The 21,671-nt window shown below is 42.5% G+C and overlaps 3 protein-coding genes across 10 annotated transcripts in view; 2 read left to right on the top strand and 1 right to left on the bottom strand.

Annotated features, from left to right (window-relative positions):
* LOC139635170 (lysine-specific demethylase RSBN1L-like) overlaps positions 1–9,009 on the top strand; it is a 33,938-nt gene extending 24,929 nt beyond the window's left edge. The window contains exons 7-9 of the mRNA XM_071502220.1: positions 2,960–3,130; positions 3,269–3,377; positions 4,333–9,009. Of these exons, the coding sequence (XP_071358321.1) occupies positions 2,960–3,130; positions 3,269–3,377; positions 4,333–6,294 (2,242 nt within the window). The 3' untranslated portion in view covers positions 6,295–9,009. The remainder of the gene's footprint in view (positions 1–2,959; positions 3,131–3,268; positions 3,378–4,332) is intronic.
* A 1,810-nt stretch (positions 9,010–10,819) lies between these two features.
* On the bottom strand, positions 10,820–13,437 carry LOC139635174 (transmembrane protein 60-like). Of its 2 annotated transcripts, none has more exons than XM_071502230.1 (3): positions 13,266–13,437; positions 12,816–12,907; positions 10,820–12,513 (listed from the first exon to the last, which is right to left on the bottom strand). In XM_071502230.1, the coding sequence occupies exons 2-3, from the start codon at positions 12,897–12,899 to the stop codon at positions 12,196–12,198; spliced, it is 402 nt and encodes a 133-aa protein (XP_071358331.1). In that variant the 5' UTR covers positions 12,900–12,907; positions 13,266–13,437; the 3' UTR covers positions 10,820–12,195. The 2 variants fall into 2 exon arrangements, with proteins under 2 accessions (XP_071358331.1, XP_071358332.1); XM_071502231.1 differs by having other exon boundaries at positions 12,816–12,947; positions 13,266–13,427.
* Positions 13,438–13,499: 62 nt separating this feature from the next.
* Positions 13,500–21,671, top strand: part of LOC139635171 (protein PHTF2-like) — a 42,001-nt gene continuing 33,829 nt past the window's right edge. Inside the window, exons 1-2 of one of the 7 annotated variants that reach the window (XM_071502224.1) lie at positions 13,506–13,565; positions 18,128–18,187. The gene's annotated coding sequence lies outside the window, so the exon portion shown is untranslated. Of the gene's footprint in view, positions 13,566–13,595; positions 13,990–17,949; positions 17,969–18,127; positions 18,188–21,671 lie in introns of those variants that run through there. The other 6 variants (XM_071502222.1, XM_071502223.1, XM_071502225.1 and 3 more) reach the window with 6 other exon arrangements.

A 21,671-nucleotide genomic window follows, 5' to 3' on the forward strand; every position in this document is an offset into this window, starting at 1 on the left:
TGCATGACGGACGATGAATGACAATCAAGATGTGTCCATTGAGAGCCTGGTGGCTGTCAGCAAGATGTTAAAGCAGCAGCCTGCGCAGTTTGTTTAGCTAGGAGCTAGAACTCAACAGCAAGCTGATTACTCCAGTACTAGATTGACAGAAAATATGTGGCAGCAATTTTGACTTTTTTTTTTTGACTCCCTTCACTTACAACGGAGGCACATTATGAAGGTATTTTTTCAGTGTTGTCATGGTACCTGACTGATGTTTTAAGACAGACTTGACTGAAATTATGAAACTATCCTTTAACCCTTTAAACCACGGGATTCACTCAGTGATTTTCTCTTATTTTCTGACATGAGGCGTGTTTTCATCCACCTGTTTTAATGCACATTTTCAGTTTGCACTGAGGCCGAATAGTTTCTGTGTTGATAAAAGCAAATGTGACATGGAGACAAATGTGCTATGGAAACAGACTTAGAGATTAAATCATGATGCACACGTGGCTTAAAAGTTCAAAAGATGTAAGATGAAGAATGACAAAGATGAAAAACAGCTGCAAATAAATACATGCCATATTTCCATCATGTTTTCCACATTTTTTAAAACCGTTTGAGATTTGACCGGCGATCTATTACTTACTTAATCTTGATGCAGCCTTTTCTGCTGCAACAGTAGCCTGTGGAAATGCACATAAATTTGCATTTTATTTAGCTGATTGTCTTGAAATTGTCTTGAAAACTTTGCTCTTATAGATTTAACTTAATCCATTAATCAGTAAAGTAATCAACAGACTAATCAACAATGATTTACCATTAGAGGCAGCCCTGGTGACAAGTTTTCTGTAGATAAGTGTGTTAAGTCAGTGTGTGAACTGCAAATGTGATATACATCCTTTGGAGGAGCGCGCTGTAGCTTTAAGATGTACATTAACTGTATTTGTCGTCAAAGAAGGTGGTTTCCTCTCTCTCCCCTTTGTCCTTCTCTCCCTCCTCTTTACCCTCCTGTTACTGCCTTATCCCTCTTCCCCCCACCTCTCTCCCTCTTCATCGCCCGTTTCCCTCCATCATCTCCTCTATCTCCCCTTGCCACTCCTCTCCCACCTCTGTTCCTCTTCCTCTCCCCTCTTCTTCTCCTTTTTTTCCCCCCTCACCATAAACGCACAGGACTCTGTCTTGGCGACTTGGTGGTGCAGACATTAGCGTACTCGCTGTATGTACTGACACACATGCCAGGACAATGGGACCTCACATATAGAGGATGCTTAGGGTTACAGTAGATGGTAGACTTTGAATATCACTCTAGATGTGCACGTTCAGCACTCCTCCCTCTACACCGTCTTCTTTTCAGTTTCACTTACCAGCTTTTCTGGTTTTACATTCATTACTGTCAGCCTGCAGTCAGCTCAGACACACTGAGCCGTGTGTGTATGTACGTGTGTGTGCGTGTGTGTGTGTGTGTTTTAATCTCCCCCTCCACTCTCTAATATTTTCCTCGGCTTCTTTCTTGCTCTTCCATCAGCTCCTGCCTCTCCTCTTATCTCTGAATGAATGAATGCACAATTCAGTGTTCAGCACGGGTCGTCTCGCTGCTGTTCTGTCTGTGTGTGTGTGTGTGTGTGTGTGTGTGTGTGTGTGTGTGTGTGTGTGTGTGTGTGTGTGTGTGTGTGTGTGTGTGTGTCTGTTACGCTCATGTAGGGATCTCTCGCAGACTGTGCCTGTGTGTTTATACTCTTGTTTGAATCTGACTGCAGCTCCAGTGTGAGTCACTGATCCAGTAGTGAGCTGACTGCAGTACTTCCATTGTTTGGCAACACAGCTCATTTTTATGCTTTTACTCGTTAGCCTCTCAGTCTGTGCGCATTAAGCCAAGAGTGTACGTGTGTGTTTGTATTTGAGCATTGATGTGTGTTCGCTCCATTTTCCCCTCCATTATTTATTTTAAATGCAACCTCATCTTTTTACACAAGCAGCTATTACTGATTTTATTTAGATTTTTCATTCTATTTTTTTTTTTGCTCTTAGTATTTTGTGTTTAGAATCTTAATGAGCACTTTATTGATCATGCAAGGAAAGTGATTTTTTTTTTTTTTTTTACCAACAGCCAACATGAAAAAGTAAAGAAATTATGGAGGAAATGAAGGATAAAGATATTGGCCTAAAGTGAAGAGAAGCTCAAGTGCAGTTTATGATATCTACAGACATTAATTGTGGTTTTATAAAGTGCTGTGGGCCTGCAGCTAAAGATGTTCATTACTCATTCCTCTTCCAATTTTAAAATGTCAGAAAATAGTGAAATAGTAAGATCACATCTTCAAATTAAATTTAGATTTTTGACCAAGTCCCTAAAATTACAATGTGCAAAAAAGATACCAAAATGTGCATAAAACCAAGAAATTGCAACCATTTCTGTTTTTATACATTACTCATGCAATCAATCAATCAATCAATCATCAAAGTAGTTGCCAATTAATTTTAGTGATCAAAAATTTGGTTATTAAACTAATCATTGAAGCCTGATTTTGCAGTGGGACACACTCAGTTAAGATCACTAAAATACTCAAACCAGAGCCTGAATACACTGTAATGTGTTGATGTTTCATAATGTCCACATTGATTCATCCTCCCAGCATCCTCTCTGCTGCTGTGTAGGACTGAGGATTCAATTCAATTCAATTTTTTTTTTTTTTTTATAGCACAAAATCATAACAAGCATTATCTCATTAATGGGTAAGTTAAGAACACCAGCAGTCTGTCTGGAGCTTAGCAGACAGGAAACAAAAAAGACAAATAAAATTAGAAGAGTGAGCAGCCCACTCACCTTTAGTCACAGTTTTCTTTATTTAGACCCCAGAGAGGCAGAGATGGGGGAAATTTTTGTAGAACTGTGTGGGCACTTGTGTGTGTTTTCTTTTTCTACTTTTCACTCTTCTGCTTCTCTGACGGAGCGATGACTTCTTGCCTCTCGTAGCTCCACCAACGAGGTGAAGAATCTGCTGCAGTCGCTGCCCAGGACCAGCGAGCCCAGAGAGATGCTGTTTGAGGATCGGACTCGGGCCCACGCCGATCACATCGGTCAGGGTTTTGAACGTCAGACCACGGCGGCCGTCGGAGTGCTGAAGGCCGTGTGCTCCACAGAAGGGTAGGCAATGAAGCAACACATGGTCACACTTTGAAGGTCAGACTGTTGAGTACACACACACACACTGTACTGTAGAAGCAGCACACGCTTTGTATATACACAGTGTCCTCACTGACTGATATCATCCCTTGTTTTCAGCTCGGAGCCTCCTCGTGTAACCAAAGATGTAGTGTGTTTCCATGCCGGTGATTTCCCTTATGTAGTTCAGAGGCTGCAGTTGGACCTACACGAACCCCCGTTGTCTCAGGTGTTACATTACACACACACACACAGACACACACACACACACACACACAAGACATGGCAATAAGCACTGCTCACACGTTAGATTGAGACTGTATTGTTCATTCTTTTTACATCCCAAATTAGACACAGAATTATCCCACAGATATAACAGTTAATACCCAGATACCCAGCACTGGGAGAGGGGGAAATGAATATAAACTGATGTTGGATGCTGACACCAGGTGGAGCAAACATGAACTGCAGCTTTAGTTCAGTAATTTATTATTTTCAATTTAACTTCCCATGTAGACATGTCCAGCTGATTCCAGGTAGAGGCACCATGACATTACAGGTTACTTGTGAACGCAGCCCATCTCTTCAATATGAAGTATGAGTACATCACATGACGGTGTAAAGCTACATCGATGACAGGAGTAACGACTGTACACATTATTTAAATGTCTGGGATCTAAACAGTTTTTCATTTCTGAGTGAACACATTGTTCTTACTGTTCTACTGTAATGCTTTCATTATTCAGAGTAGGTGATCACTGGTAATTAAGACGAAATGAAAGGCAGAAATAAAAGCACACACACACACACACACACACACACACACACACACACACACACACACAGTTCAGAAACTGAGAACCTTCATAAAAAAATAAAAAAATCATCCTTATGATATTGTACTTTAGAGCTCATCTTTATTCTCTTCTTATATCTATATAAATTATCGTTAGCAATACATGAATAAATGTTGGATACCATTTCACTGCTTGCATTGAATATTGTGTAATTTTACACTAAGTTAATTATCGATACAAAGGTTCAAAAACTCTCATATTCGTCTTACATTGATATTGACAGTCAGTTTTTAAAGAGATGTTGGTGTCAAAAGATGGATGTTATATTCTGGGCTGCACCTCTTCATTTCCTCCATCTAAACCTTGTCTCCTCCTCTTGCTTCACAGTGTGTTCAGTGGGTGGATGATGCCAAACTAAACCAGCTGCGTCGCGAGGGCATCCGTTACGCTCGCATCCGCCTGTGCCATGACGACATCTACTTCATCCCCCGCAACGTGGTCCACCAGTTCAAGACTGTATCTGCCGTCTGCAGCCTGGCATGGCACATCCGCTTGAGGCAATACCACCAAGGAGAGGGAGACGAGGAGGAAGAAGAAGAGGTGAAGGAGGAGCAGGAGGAGAAGCAGGTTGAGTCGAAGGAGACGGAAGCAGTAGAGTTTGAGAAAAAAGAGGAAGAGGATGGGAGGAGAGAAAAGAAGGGAGAGAAAGGAGTGAAGGAGAGGATAAAAGAGGAGGAGGACGTGGCAGAAAACAGGACGTTGCCAGCTGTCAAAAAGGAGGAACAGGAGCCTCAGCTTCCTCACCATCATCCTCAGCATCCACCGCTGTTGCCTCAGCCTGCTTGCTCAACGGACTCAAACGCGGCCAGTGCCAGAGACAAAGAGGAGGAGGCCGACAGTTTGAAAGGAGGAGAAAAACCCAAACAGCAGGATTCACCTCCTGCTAAGGTGAAGCCAGAACCTGAAGCTCCTCCTCTTTGCAAAAAGAAATCCCCTTCGCCTCTCCGTCTGTCCCCTCCTGCCTCTCTTCATCCTCCTCATCAGGACACAAAACCTAAAACATCATCAAAGCCCCATCATCATCATCATCACCAACATCACCACCATCACTCAGACAGCAGAATGATGTCTTCCAGTACAGGGCCCTCCTCCTCCTCCACTTCTCATTCGAATCCCAAATCACCTCATTCTCCATCTTTTTCTAAGTCTTCCTCACCTGCAGCTGGATCCACTGATGCTCCTTTGCGCTCCTCTCTTGCTGCTCCCAGTCCGCCTTCTTCTACCTCCTCTTCTGTCCCCGATCTGTCCGCATCTTCCTCTGCGCCATCCTCCGCTACAGCTTCCCTGACTAGTCCCAAGCCTCCAGTGGACTCGCGTCTCTCCAGCGTCTCGCCGTCTTCCCAGCTGCCTCCCTCCTCTCAGTCAGACCAGGCGAAGGACAGAGACTCGCTGCGTCTGAAGCCAGATGTTGACCTAAACACACGGACACAAGTGCAGCCAGAGGTTCGAGCATCACAGGGGTCACTTGCAGTGGATGTACACACATACACCTCCCAAGCTGACACACGGACACAAATGCTCCCAGAGAAATGGACTCACAGCTCGGACTCAGACTCCAGGACGGCGGTGGATCCGCAGACGCGTGCGCCACAGGACTCGGGGAGGCAAGGGATGTACATGCAGCAATACGCGCCCCAGCATCTCCCACCTCCTCACCTCCCCCAGATGCTTCCCCCTTCCTTCTCCCCCCTCCTGCCACACTCCCACCTCCCTCACAGACCTCCAATGCTCCCCCCAAATCCACTGTCCAACCCCCCCCTCCCTTCCCAGCCGCAAACTCTTAACTCTTTCCTGAGTGCGAAACCAACACCCCATTCAGTTCACATGAGCCAGCTCCACCACCCCATGCACCCCCCGCACCAACCAAATATCACCACCCAGTCTCAGCCGTATTACCAGCCTCCTTTAATCCCCTCCCCGTCTCAACCAAACACTCCTCTCACCAACTCCCAGTCTCTTCCTCCTCACCTTCCTCACCACCACCAGTTCGCCAAAACCTTCTTCCCCCCTCAGCACCCGCACTTCTCCCCTCACCCCTTCCTCCCTCCTCAGTCTTTCCTCTCTCACCCCCCCAGCTCTTATCCGCAATACCAAACTTCATCACCAGCACAGGTTCAACTCTCTCTGTCACAGCCTTTCCCCCATCCCCACCCCCCTCCTCCTCCTTCCTCCTCTCACTCCCTGCCTCCCCCTCCTCCTCCTCTTCCACCTCCTCTGCCCCCTCAGCCTTCCCCCTCGGTCCTCTCCCCTCCCCCAAAGCATGAAGAGGAGCGGAGACAGATTTTATAGTGGTTTTTGTACATAATGATGCTGTTTTTAAATGACTGTATATGTACAATGTTTTATTTTGGTTGTGTTGTTGTAAAACGATGTAAAAAGGAGGAGGACAGTGGAGTGTATCAATATTGACACAGAGTTGTAGTTTAAAAAGCAGAGTTGGACTTTATTGACCCCACACCTCTTGACTGGACTGGTTTAGACTGTACTGATGCTTTGGTCGTGCTCTGGTTCAATAATATTAAGCAGTTGTTGCATGTACTGGTAGTTTTGGCCTTTTAGTGAAGTTATGGGTGCACCCAAATCTGACATTGAAGAAGAGATTTTCCAGGTTCAAGTCTGCCAAACTGCTGTCTGGTTCTGTTTTTTTTTTTTTTTTTGAAGTGAGCATAACCCTTTTGAATATCAGAATATCTGTGAGCCATCAGAGGAAGGAAGTGTCAGATTTGTGTCAGATATTTATATAAGAAAAGGTCACAGCGATGACCTTTTTGTGAAACTTGCAGCTAATGCTTCCAGTTTGTGTCTTTTTTTTTTCTTTTTTTTTTTTCTAATATATTCTTTGTGCCCAAGACTGTTTTCTGGAATAACGATGGGTCAAACTGATATTATACAATACACTAATGTATTGATGTGATATCACTACATTTCCTCAACTATATTGTATTGATGCATCTTAATCAATACAGTATATCACAGTACCTTTCCCTGATATTGTATTTTGAGCAATAATGCTCCGCAATAAGCTGCTGAATATAAACCTGCATTTCCCAGTCAATGATGTGGTGACAAGTATCAGTATTTTTATTCAAATTTCAAGGCGATTGATCCAAAGCCAGTAGTGTCCTATTGAATCATGTTCATTGAGTCAACCTCCACGGGGAGTAATTAACAGGTATCTTAAATGATTCTTTCTAATCAGTTGCAGTGTTTTATTGCCCGAGAAGAATATTAGTGCGAAGCCCTGTTTAAATTAGGAATCAATAGAGTAAGCTACAGGATGCAGCCAGTAGCACTGTAGGTTAACTACACCACAAAAAGATTTCGCAATTTTAAGTATTGTGATTATCTTGTACCTGTAGCCCTCGACACCAGTGGCAGAGCTCTTAGTGTAATTTCGCTGTGTTTTTCAGTGTCTGCTGGATGTGTACCAGGGTCTCCTAATTTTGGAAACTGAGCGCTTGCTGGTCAGCCAAGGAAGAATTCGACCCAGCCAAGGCTGTTACACAGAAAAGGCCTTGAGAGTCTCAGGAAAAACTATTCAGGACACATCCACAAATATATTGGTCTCCTGAGGGGGGGAAAAAACCCAACCTAAATCTTAAGTCACTGGCTAAAACCTGATGCATTGATTTTACTGGAGTTCTAGGTAATCGTTCAGGGTCATTGAAATATTGTTCAGTCTCCTACATTATATTAGCACCTATGCAGCTACATCAAGAGCTTGCCATGAGGTAACTTTAGAGGTAGAGCAATATCATACAGATTCAGCATGTTAAGACTTCCCAAATGTGACTCAGTACAGCACTTTGTAACATGTATATGTCAACTGCAGTTTCAATACAGTTGATATTACTGAAAACACATTGGGTCATGTCAGATTATCAACAGGGCAATTTCAGGTTCTTCCAGGATTATTGTTTTAATGCATTCAGGCCTCAGCAATTCTATGATACTTTTTTTTTTTATTCTGTATGGACACATGCTCTGAGACACTTTGAAAACAGATGGTACACTGATGAGAGTTCATTCTCAAAGCACTGTTTATCTATTTACCTGAAGTCCAGTTTCTCTACAGTGTGGAGCATCCTGTCTGTAAAAATGTTTTATTTATCAACCAGGGACTGAAGTGACCTCCTGTGTTTAAAGTACAATAAATTATTGAAATTCTGTTTCAGCAAACAGCTATGAAGACTGTATGTTTTTCCAAGTATCTGGTTTTAGAATCAAACTCTTCTGTCTGTTTTCTTGTTTTTTTTGTTTTTTGTTTTTTTTTTTATTGATGTCATGATTTGACTTAATTGCTATTGGAGTACAGCCCAATTACTAATGTAGCCCACAGCATTTCCCCAGTGCCTGTCCTTAACTGTGAACTACTAAATGGTCCAGAGCCATATAGAGAAGGAGTTCTGCCCTTTTAGGAATCCAAGTTTTAAGTTTTCACTGGAAAATGAGAATTAAGCCTTAAATTGGTCCCTGAAACCGCTGACAACTCTCCAGATATCTGCGGTTTGAGTTGGGATGGTTCGGTGGAATGATATCCTGAAAGCAGGGTTGTGTTTTTCATGATTAGTCTCACCACAAGCCTCTTGGTCAGTTTCCCTTGGAGGACTTCATTTCAGAGAAAGAACTCTTCACTGTGTGGCTCTGGAGAGAGCTAGGTGATAAGTAAGCACTTGATGCCAGTTGCAAGGCGCTCTGCAGCTCTTTTTATGCTTTTGGGTTTCAGATGTTACAAAAACATGACAGGAACTTCTATATTTTTTGTACAAATGTGACAAAAATTAAGGTTGAAAACAAAAAAAGTCTTCAGGGGCTCGTGTTGTTTTCACAGAATTTATTTATCTCAAGGTTTTGATTTGGTCTTTTTTTCTATTTTGTTTTTGTGATTTTTAACTGTCAGCACTGTAGTGTACATAAGAGGTTTTGTAAAGAGGAAAAAACTTGTAGTGTGGTTTCTACTTCAAATATGAGCCGAGCTAATAAAAGGTTCAATGTATGAAATGACTGGGGTAAGAACTGATGCTTATTTTTCTGGTGGTTAAGAACATGTTTGTATGTTTTAAAAGGTGCACTTTCAAAAATTGAATCATTCATGTATTCTTTTTTTTTTTTTTTTTAACTTTTTATTTATGCATCGTCACATTCTTGAGAACAGTCAAAAGAACATGAGGTCTCACATTTGTTCATGTATTCTTGAAATCTAGACATTTAAAATGCATATCAAGTCATTTTATGTATGGATTATGGATAATTGGAAACAGGGTGCACAATTCACATCTTTCCACCTGTCTCTACTAGTTAGCTGCTCAACAGTTGTGGGTTGTGGGTACTCACAAAGAAATGTAGCAATGCACAAACAAAGCAAGCGAAGAAGAAGAAGAAGACTGCTAGCAAGGACACATGGATGTAAACAATACTGGATTTAGCAAGAAGCGTTTTCTTGTGACTTTGTTTAATTCTCAGAGCATCTTTAAACCTGCAGAAAACTCTTCGGCAAGTGACAAATTACTGTATCCATTGTTGGGATAAAATATAGACTTCAGCAGCTTTAAGATGTAAGATTTGTATCACATTGACATTAGATGCACCTAGCATTCACCACTTTACCACCAGCCTTATGACAGTAGCAGCTTCGTTTGGTAAGTGTGGTTCGTTAAAGACCAGACACCTGTCAGGCTTTAAAGGGCACCAAAAGGCCACGTCCTCCAGTTATCTCTAATTCTGAGAGACTACACCTCTGATGTATACCTGCCTGTGTTTTCTCTCTCCGTATGGCCGTTATGCAAGCCACCCACTCACTGCAGTCTGTAACAATGAACTCAGCAGTTTTACCAGGAGAGATGTGAGCAGACAACACAATACACACCACAATGCAGCAGCCCCATAATATGGGGCTGGCGTTTGTCAGGTCGAATCCAGCTCAAAACAGCCTTCTCTCTCTCCCTCTCTTTCACACACAGCAGGAATGCCAGAGGAGCTCAGCTGACCTTTAAAGGGTGGGAGTGGGAGTGAGGCAGGAAGTTGGAGCACGGACAAAGAAAGGATTTTTGGAGGGAATACTTGGAAAAAACCTAATTGAACCGTGTGAATGTGGTGCACACACAGACTGTACAGTCTTTGAGCATACCACTGCTCATTGCTAGTACTAACTATCTAGAAATGACACTGAACATCAGGTAAGTTGTGTACTTTTCCTCCCCCTAAAACAGTGCGATGCAGCCACCCTATTTCACCTGTCCCTGCTTCTTCACATGCTGCATACTCATCTCTTTCTGATGATGGCAGATGATAAAGGTGGGGCGTCTGACTAACTGTTTCCACTTTGGAAACTGGCTTGAGACCACATAACCTTAAAGCCTTTAGTAAGTGTGCCCAGTACTGTGCTTTTTTATTAATGGTTTCTCTCCATAATTTCAGTTCCTCTTGTGGACATTTTCCTGCTGCTGTTGCTGGCCGTGTCAGTGCAGCCTGGGCTCAGAACAGAGATCACAAACTGGAAACACTGATCTCATGCAGTCACACATCTGAACTTTAAAGTTCTATGAAGTCATAGAAGAAATCTTACAAGATTCATAGAGACAAAGGACAAGAGAATTCAGTGTGCTCTGTTTGCATGTCAGAGGAGCTAAAGTGCTTCACAGCTCATTTCAGGTCACGTCCCAGAGGGATTTTCCCCAAACCACGACACTTAGTTTTGATCCTTCTGTTTACATGGAAACACTTGTTCATGAATTTGTACTGTTACTATGACTACTGAAATTACCATGTTTATATCATTATGAATACCTGCAAAAAACGCCCCACAGTGTTCATGTAAATCATCATCAGTCATTTATTGTTCACACGCATGCGATCTCATTTTCTTGTCAACGTAGTGCAAAATAATGCGAAGAATGTATCTGAAATACTAATGAACAAACCACATGGCACAAAAACTAATTTCAGTCACGCACAGTGTCCGCTGTCCAATGAAGTATAACTGTTAAACAATGATCATCCTCATACATTACATTTCAAACTGCTGGTAGAAAAGTATTCTGATGAGCTAAGTGATAGTTTGACAGTAATAATAAATAATACACTGTAATAATAAAACTTACTTTACAATAAGAATAGGTTCTTCATCTCTTAACAGACAACATGTCATTTGCCATATAGATTTTCCACATCAATCTGAATGTTAATCACTTTAATCACCAAGTATATTACAATTTAAGGGTTTTGTGACCTCAGACTTTGCACCTAATAAAAGCTTACTGATTTATTTTCATGGGACACGTGATGATTTCAATGATACAAAAGAGAGATTGTACAAGACAGAGGGATTAGCCCGTAGATAAAAAGAACATCAGAAATTGTTCCAAGAGCATTTATGTCCTGAACAATTCCTTAAATTATCTAAGCTTGCAGCCAAACCCAGCTGTTGTCATGAACACTGTTAAAGTTAATATATAACTTGTAAAAATAATATTTGGCCAACAACAACAACCCCCCTCCCCCCCGCCACAGCTCAGGAATGAAAAGAAAGAAAGAAAGAAAGTGTCTGTGCATAAATACAGCCAAACAATATCTGAAGCAAATGTTACAAAATGTACACTCCATGATTCAGTACCAAGAGTGATAGTTATGTTGTGCAGCTTAAATAAAGGAAGTGGAGACAAGATTCACCAAACACTATTCACTTCCCTCCCTGTGTGACATTCCTCACAAGAGCAGCTGTGCTAGCTTATGTACGATAAAGATTAACACTAGAAAACATTAGAGGAAGTTCATGTTTCTTCCAGTGTAGGCTTCACAGTAGTCATACATATGCGGTTGATCCCCGTATGGCTGTTTTTTCTTTGTTTAGAAAACAGAGCCATTGTTGAGCTGTTTTGATTTTTTTTTTTTAATGAATGAATGGATGGAAGCAGCTCTTCTTTGACACAGGCAACAGAGTCCCAGCTCTGCTCAAACCCTCACAGCATATTTCACCGAGATCTGAACACATGATTTCTATTTTTACACAGTCTATTATTCTTAAGATACAAGGTATCAGATAAAGATGTGATTCCTTCTCAAGTCTCAGTCCTCTCTGGAAACAATCAGGCTAAAGCAAAGCCTCCAATTTCACAAAGTAATGGTCATACAAACTTTTTTTGTTTTTTTTACATGTCTGTTGTTGGTTTGAAACAGCACTTTGATCCCTCTTCAGGCCTCTCTCCTCTCAGGGAATATATTCAGCCCCAGTTCCACCAGCGCTCCCAGTAACATGGTCCACAGCGGTATGCACACAAACGTCAGCTTCACATCAGCCAGCTTCTCCAGCTTGGCACACAGTGTCAGGCAGAAGCCCAGCTTGAGCAGCATCGCCGTCAAGTACCAGGCACGCAGGCGCAGATCTGGGGAGCCATTGCGTGGGTCGTACCCAGGTTTGCAACGGCCTGCCATCTTAATGGCAAGCATGAGGATGAGGATGCCATCAAAGACCCAGACTGGGAGGAAGATGAGGAACCAGTTCCACTGCACCTGGAAGGAAGAAATGGAGAAGATGATATGAGTCACAGAGTAAACGCTTTTATTCACAGCTTCTGACAATATCTATTTTGTGCGGAAAAAATAAAAAATGTGGTGAATTTAAACAATCCTGAGAGAAAAGGCTCATTACAGCAGCTCTGCATTGATTAAATATAAAATATAGTATGAAGGCACTAAATGTTGACATCAAAATTACAGATACTTAATTGTGAATCCTATTGTGAAAAATAGACACACAGATAATAGACAGACTTATATCAACTTGGTGGTTTGATGACAATAAAACCCCTTACCTTCCCATCCAGTTTGAGTACTAGCATGATGAGGAAGACCAGGGTGAAGACCCAGGTCAACAAAACCCTCTGAGCCAGAGACATCTCACTGACTAGGGACACAAATCAGAGGAGGAAGCAGACAAACGGAGACTATATATCCATAGACAGGCACAGAGAGACACAGATTATGATGAATATTTGTCAAATTGAGAAATTTTGCAAGAAACCCCATATATGAGAATAAACAGCAACGTTGGAATATCCGGTAACAGTTATTTAAAACGCGGTATTGTTAAAAAAAAAATGTCAAACAAAATCTCACTAACACAAGCTGGATTCAGTTTTAAATGTATGTTTTTGTTCATCGTTAGTTAGCATGCGTTACAATCGCAGCTAACTTTAGCTTTTATAGCCGTGTAGCATTAAGCTAAGCGGTTGGTGTTTTATATCAGACAACGCCTGACTTACTTCAATGTCTTTCTGGGTCGGTGACCAGCATTTTCGTCTCCCTCTGACACCGATAGCATACCGTTTCTGACAATAAGTCACATAATTATCTTTAGACGTGTCTGTTAAAAGGTAACAGAGCTTTTAATGTACAGTCTATTTTTTGGTCCGTTATCTGTGTGGCGTCCCACCCGTCCTGGAAGCCGATTGGCCCTCCTTTCGTTACGTCACGCATATTTAACGTCTAACCGTAAAGTTTGAATAAAAGCGCACAGTCGCTGAAAGTTTTCTCCCTGCGCTGAATCTTAACGTCCACTAGAGGTGAGTGAAGTCCTTTCAAATTCTCCCACTAGTTTATGTTTATGTGCGATTCGCCGTGCTGCTACGTGATACGGCGACATTGTGCTTACATATTATTAAATTTTCGTTTAAGTTGTTAATCGGGGGGATAATGTGAGCCCGATATTTTTTCTCTCCTCCTTGACAACCGTTGGCGACGTTTATTGGCTTAAAGTGTGATGGCGCATTTATGTGGTGGTTTACGGCCGTGAGCTGAAGTTGTGTTTGTACAGTGAGAGACAGAAGCGAAAAGCTAATGCTTCAAACATCGGCGAGCAGACGCTCAGCATCTCCTCCTCACAATGGACAGGGCTGGCAAAGTCGGTCCCGCATGAATAAAATCACGTCCGGAAAGCACCGTTTGAGTCTGCGTGCGGACTCGGAGCAGCCGTCACCATTAACAGAGGTAAGACGGAGCGGCTGCATGGTGTGTTTGTGCAGTAGTGATCGGGATTTCAGTGTTAGGCACAGCTGTGTGGGCTCTTTGTGCCTGCCGGTAGCTTAGCTAACTGTGTAGCATGACAAGAGCTAGGAGGAGGAGGAGGAGGAGGACTGTGTGTGAGCTGAACCATGAAGACTGTCTGAGAGCTCCGTGGACGCATCTACATATTGGCTAGCTTCAAAATTAGCTGCCGTCTGGAGTGAAAACACGATTATACGATTTTGCTGCTGTGTGCCTGACGTGTGTAATGTTACTGGCTTACATGACACAAACGTGCTTGAAATCCTCACATTAAGCTTGCTTATATTTAATTCAATTATATTCTTATTCGCCCATAAACGTTGTAATCTTTCCAGTTGAATTGTGCTAGAGCTGCAGCTCACCCTTATTTCCATGACAGGGTTTCCTCATAATGTGCTATAAGCGGAGTCGAAATGAAATGTAAAACACAACACATGAAAGTTGATCTGTTTGTGACTTTTATTTAGGCCGTGATCTGCAAACTAATGTGTCGGTGGGGTCGTTCACCTCAGCTTCACACTTTCTGGGTTTCTTTGAGGTAATGAGCTGCAGTGGCAAACATGGCACGGCTGGAGGATGACTTTTACCAGCTCTGATTGCCTGTCTTCCCACAGATCTGTATCAGCATCTCGGTGGCTTACCACCATAGCTGAACGATTTCCTCATGGAAAGTCCCGATTATTGATTGATCTCCCGGCCTATTATTTTCTTGATTATTCATTTGATCTGTAAAATAATAGGAAATAAATGAAAAAAGTGGCTTTAATGTGCTTGATTTGTGCCACTGACACTGCAAAATCCAAATTTAAGTTTCATATAAGAATAATTGATTATCAAAATAGTTGCAGATTAACTTTATGTTGATCAACCAATTGATTAAATTGACTGATCATTTCAGATCTAAATTCTAATCTGCCCCACCGACCTTAATCACTAACATTGATATGCCCTCTTATTCTCTGTTCTACTCAGCCGTTTTCTGTTCTATAATCAGTGTCGGCTTTCTCTACCTATGACATGTCACTGAGTTGAAACTGTCGCAGCCTTCAGCAGGCGGTCAGGCTCCCAGTTTGGCAGGCTGTCTGATTATCCAACATGATTTGCCATCCAGCCAGTCTGTCTCTTTCAGTGTTTGACTAACACGTTCATCACTCACCCAGATTTTCCACTGCAATTGCAATCTGACCCCTAAATTAAGAGTCCTGTATGGATCCATATTCATACAGTATGGACAGATATAATTTTTTCTTCTGTCAACCAACATTTCAAATATACAGTAAGGATTCTCTGTAATTCAAAATATGTTCATACAGGCTGAAGAAGTGGAACAGGTCAGACTACATATAAGCAGTAAATCCAGTTACATCAACATCACAGAATTTACCAACTGCTGTATCATCTACTGTTTCAGTTGTTAGGCTTGACTGGGTTTGGACAGTAGCTAAGAATTTTAATATTGACTGTAATAAGTACTTTACTGTTTCTAAAATTCAAACCTCTGGAACAGCATTATTGCTCAGGCAGTCCACCTGCAGTCACATTCACTGCTTTACCTCTTCAATAACAAAACATACAGGCTGAGAAGTAAGACATTCATCAAAAAAAGAGTAATTAGTGAGATTAAAGATGGTTTTGAATCAGTTATAAGATTCCACGGGGTGCCTTTCAGCAAGGCACTTATAATGTAGTTGTTCAGCGGCAGACAGCAGGAAACTGTGGTGGCAAGAGAGCACTCAGCAAAAGTTTGCAAAAATGTTGTGTGTTTGTTAAAGTTGACAGATAAGAGATGAAATCACCGTTGCTGTGTCTTGCACATGGAGACATGAGCTGGCAGTCCTAACAAACACCTGGACATAACACACATACATTGTGGATGAGGCTGCACAGTGTGTGCCACTTCGAGACATTGATTGATTGATTGATCATCAGTGAGGCGAGAAGTACTTGTTAGTCATCGTAGCTGTGCAGCAGTTCTGCAGCGTTCATGAGCTGGAGGTCAGTCAGTGCAATCTGATGTAGTGTGTTTGTATTTACGTGTACATGCATCTGCACAAAGTGAGTTGAAGTGGTTGCCTGACTGCCTGATTGAGTGTGTCTGTGTCTGTGTGTGTGTGTGTGTAACTCTAGCATCCGTAGTCAGTTGTCTGACCAGTGAGTCCCTTCGTATTTCTTTGTCTCTCTTTGTTCTCTGTCTTTCTCTCTCACCCTTTCTCCCTCTCTCTCTCGCTCTTGATTTCTTCTCTTCCTCTGTCCCTCTCTGTCTCTCTCTCTTTTTCTGTCTGTCTCTTTGAGGAGCTCTCAGACGATGCTCTTTGTGTTGTGCAGCTTGAATCTGCCTGCAGAGCCGGTTACATCACCAGCTGCAATATAGTTACATCACACACTAGACTGCCCTATCATCTTATGTTATAGCTGCAGAGTGGCCTGGAGGACAGTGATATAATTCTAAGAAATGTAGCCATTACAGTGTTGCGCGCGAGCAGAAAGGTCACAGAGAAAGTGGCACATCACAAACTCGGCTGCACTGCAGGAGATTGGCAGGTGGTGTTGAGGATAACATGGAGGGTGTTTTGTCAGGATGAGCTGAAACAGGATGGGAAATCTACCCCGGGACCATTTTGTCTCCGGACCCAGTCAGGGTTTCTGCTGAACACAGACATGCATCAGTGTGTTTTTGAAGCCAGTACCATCAGTCTGCATTATCCTACTGATATCAACTGCAATAGGCCTTTTTTTTCACAATAGGAAAAGCACAGGTGTAAATGATTACGTGAATGATGCCTGCTTCAGTTTCAGGGTCCTGGTATTGTGCACGCCGGCTCATTGTCACTCTGTCATAACTTACTGGGACACTTGATATTGTTTTCACCTGTGCTTTTCCTGCTATGACCAGTCAACATGTTTGCTGGGGAAAAAGCCTATTGATGCACATTTTCATTGTTGCACTGCAGGTACAGGTTCAAGTTACAGATCAGTGTTGAGGTTGGAGTGATAAACGTGTCATAAATTCAGATTTAAACACTCCACAAGCACTGCCTTGAACTTTTGGTCGCTTTCTGCAGCGCGACCTCCAACTAGACTTCTCATTGACGTACTGTGAGCAACCACTGTAATGCTTATGTGGCGTTTTACCTCCATCTGAAGGAAAACATCTCTGTTACTGTAACTTTTGTCAGGAGGAAAACGGCAACAAGGTCTTCCCATATGTTGCAGTTGTGGTTGTGGTTTGATGAACAGCATTCAAACTTTCCCTTTCAAAAGACTTTAGTTTGATTGTGATACTAGTCAGCCTTTAACTTATTGGGTTTTTTTTTTTTGGTCTGTCAGCTGTTGCTTTGATGTGACTTAGATTCTCCCACTGTAAAGAAAAGGACAGCCGTCATGTGATTTACGTGCTGCGCCACTAATCATTTAGCTACAGTAACTGTAGTGTAACGTCCAGGCGTAACACACTGCTGTGACTGTGGAGCTGAGTGAGGCTCACACTGAGCTGTGTTGCCCCAAGGAATAACTTCCAGTGACGTTATTGATTACCTACCTTGTCATTATCAAGTAGGCCATTCTGAAGTAGAATGATGAAGATGACATTTTGGGAATAATTACGATGATGAAAGAGGAAGATGAAGATAGTGATGGTCGGTCTCCTGACTTTCCACAAAGAGCTGCATTGTGAGAAAAGGTTGCTGCCTGATGTTATTCTGGATTTTTTTTTTCCTCAGAATTCATACTTTGTCTAGAGGCAACACGTGTACGTGTGTTTGGAGCAGGAGAATCTCTGAAGCCTCACTGTGCAGCTTGCACATGTGGACGAGTCACACATGACACAGTGTCCAGGAAACCCCTCTTACTCAGAAATGAGATGTCGTTATTAGTCTGAGTGACCAAAAGGAAGCTTCTCTTTCCTGATTGACTGGCTTTACTAGTATGTGAGAGCCTTAGGCTCACACACAAACACACACCACACACACACACACACACACACACAGACTGCTGTTGATGCTTTGAATCTCAAATGTGATCATCCCAGACCAGACAGTCTTGACCTCTTCTCTCTGTCTCTCTTTGTTTGCCAAATGTCCAGTTCCTGTCCTAATTTGGCTGTGAGGACAAAACATTGCTCGGCTACACGGCCCAACCAGAGGTGAGTCCTCTGTGTGTGTGTGTGTGTGTGTGTGTGTGTGCGTGTGTGTGTGCATGCGCGCGTGTGTGTGTGTGTGTACTAGTCTCTTTGAATGCACTGTGTGCTTACTAGTTGCAATTCCCCACCCCAGACTCCACATATTCTTTTTGTTTGTGCACCACATGCTTCAGCACCCCTTGTTCTGTTGCTGTGAGGGTGTCAGCTGCCTACACACATGCATGCACACACACACACACACCCTGCTCAGACAGCAACAACACTTCATGAGTACTGTTCATTACGTCTGAGAGAGACAAACAGATGGAAAAATAGGAGAATGTGGAAAAAAAACTATACTTCCCCTCTGAGGAAAGCACAGGAGGCAAACACAGGGCTTTTGTGTGTGTGTGTGTGTGTGTGTGTGTGTGTGTGTGTGTGTGTGTGTGTGTGTGTGTGTGTGTGTGTGTGTGTGTATACAGACTGAACTGAAGTAAAGCCAGTCTGCAGTCAACAGCAGATGTGTGTGTGTGTGTGTGTGTGTGTGTTGTTTCACTTCATCTGTGGTTACTGTTTTCCTGTTCAGCAAATACCCACCCACACAGATTGTCCAGGTTACTATCTTATATTACTGCTCCATGATGTGATTCTAAGGAAGGATGATGGCGACGTTTGGCACGAACCAAAGTGAGCAACACATTTGCACTTAAAAACAGCTGCAGTGGAGAGCGTTATGTGACTGCTGTCTGGCATGTCAGAAATTTTGGTTGAGTCTCCTGCAGTTCGAGCAGTTCCATGGTTGGATTTCCCACGACTGCTGTCAAAAGATTTGTTAGAAAGTGTAGTGAATTTGGTTTAATTTTATTGGAATAAGACTTTACATCTTGTGGCTCTGAGACTAAACTTCACTGCAGAACATACAGACTGTACCATCTCCATCTGCAGCTCCTTTTTTTTTTTTTTTTTTTTTTTTTTTTTTTTAAGAATTTCTTTCTTCTTGCTTTCTGTTCATAGTAGCATTGCACAAAATGCCACTACCTTACTCACAGGTTGTGGCTGTGCAGAAAATCTTTACAACCGTGTATGTGATGTCTTTTATGTGCACGATCTAATTCAGTGGTTCACATCAAGGACCCTTAAACTGAAACTAATTAGACCACAGTCCCCCATCTGATAAGATTTTTGCTTTTAGATATTTAGTTACAGAGTTTACAGTGTTTGAAACCCACAACCAAAAGAGTCAGTCTATTTCTCTTGAATGGAATTATAGTGAAAATAAATGATTCATCTTTCTGCTGGGGACCCCCCCAGGGAACACCCTTAAGGACCCTTTGGGATCTGAGGATCAACAGCCAACCTAATTAACTCACAAACTGTTTTGTGTGTGTGTGTGTGTGTGTGTCTGTGTGTTGCTGTATGATGAAGCCTTGTATAGGTCAAGTGCAGGGTTGTTTGTTGTCACTTGAGATTGTCAGGGAATCACCCTACATGATGGAAAACATGATCCTCGCATCCCACCACCCCTCCATTACGCACACACACACACTCTCAGAATCCCCCGGCACTGTCGACCCTTCATCGTTGATTGCGCAGCATCATATATCCTGTAGGCATGCAAACACACACACACACACACACACACACACACCCTCAGCCCAGCTCAGAGATGTAACCTGCACCCATCATGAAATATGGAGCACCCACAGAGTGAGGGAACAGTTAGTGTTACACATCACGGGTTACCAGCCTCATGAAGGAGGTCTCCTCTCGTGCTCATGTTTTCATTGGACATCCCAGAGAAACATTACACTGTTGTTAGTTTGTCTGAGAAGCAAAACCAACCTTTTAGTTTCTGTTCTGATGTTTTTTTTGTCTCATGGTTTAAAAAGCCCCTCTCTAATTTGTCCATCTAAAAACCAGCATTGTGGTCAACCCTGATAGAGATCAGCATTACCAGCAGTATTGCTTCATACTCAGTTTCCATCTAAACTTGTCTGACGGCCACTTCTCTGCTTTTTCAGCCCAAATTTAGCAGCCTGGTTTTCATGCACCGTGGATGAACAAGTAAAATCATTTGTTTTCTAAAAGGGATGTTGTATTTTGTGTTTTGCTGTGGCTGTCTCGGACCCCACAGAGATGATTTTTATTGTTAGTTGTGGCTTTTTGAGCAGCAGCAAAGGTCGCCTGTCTGCGTTTGAGTGGAGGCTCGCAGCAGATAGCGAGGCATTTCACAGCTTCCCTGGTGTACATACACACAATAAACAAAGTCTGACACACAAGAACCCCACTGCCCCTCAATTTCAAACCTAACGTGACTCATTTCAGAGTTGATCCAGTATGGGACTCTGATGCTGCTGCAGTGGATGGAGGAATGAGGGAGCGTATACAGTTGCACATCACAACTTGTGCTGCCCTGACTGACTGCTTCTCTCCTGCACTGCTAAACATGATAAACTTTCACAGAAGTTGTGTCATACTTCTGAGGTATAATTAGGGAAGTCGAGCCCTTTCAAAAGGTAAAAGTGAAAGTGAATCCCATCTGCATCCCTCTCAATCACTGATCGAATCTATAAAGTTTTGCTTTTAATGATTTGAAGTGATAATGTTTTAGAGGGGTTTCCCTCAGGAAATGGGTTTGCTGAGGAGGTGAGTCAGATCTGTGGTTGTGTATCGACGTAGCTGAACCTGTGAATGCTGTGTCTGTTTCCCGTTAAATATCAGTCTACGGGGCGGCCTGGTAGTCGAGTGGTTAGGGCGCGTACCATGTTGAGCGTAAGACGCTCTTGGCAGGCAGTCGCTGGTTCGACACCCGACCGGTCCGACTCTTTCCTGAATGTCATTCCCCTCTCTCTACCCCCTTTCCTGTCGGTCTCCACTTGTCTATAATAAAGGCATAAAAGGCCCAAAAAAATAATTAAAAGAAAATATCAGTCTATTGTCGAACCCCCCAATGTTGCGACGTGCTGCCCTGATTAAATACAGTGTAGTTGCTGTAGTCTTATAAAGAAAAGAGAAGAGACCAAAGATTCAGGAAGAGTGTCATTAGTCGGAGCTTTTACAGATGAAGTTCTTCAACAACTTGGAACTGAAAAGTGCAACTGGTTACTTGGAACCAACACTCATCATTCACAAATAACACAAGACTAAAAGAATGGAAAGAGAAAGAGAGAGTGCGTGTGTGTCTGTGTGAGTGTGTGTCCTAGACAGCAAAAGAGAATAGCTGTGGGGTGTCAGATTTAAAAGTCAGAGGGTGACAGGTTTCATAACCAATTACATAAAATGTTATGAGAACCCTAATAAAAAAAAAAAAAAAATCCCCATCACACACACAACTTCCACATACACACCCACTTTCCATTAGACACACTCAAAACACACACTTACATAGTCACCACACCCTCACTCTCAACACTCATGAAGCTGTAGTGATTTTGCTTGTGTGTCTTTGTGGACTAAGTTAAGGATGGTTACTTCTCCTTCACTGACTACATATATAAACAAACACAGA

This window comes from Trachinotus anak, unplaced genomic scaffold (assembly GCF_046630095.1).
Source record: "Trachinotus anak isolate AG129_WGS33_773 ecotype Australia unplaced genomic scaffold, CSIRO_AGI_Tana_v1 ptg000018l, whole genome shotgun sequence".
Classification (NCBI taxonomy): Eukaryota; Metazoa; Chordata; class Actinopteri; order Carangiformes; family Carangidae; genus Trachinotus; species Trachinotus anak.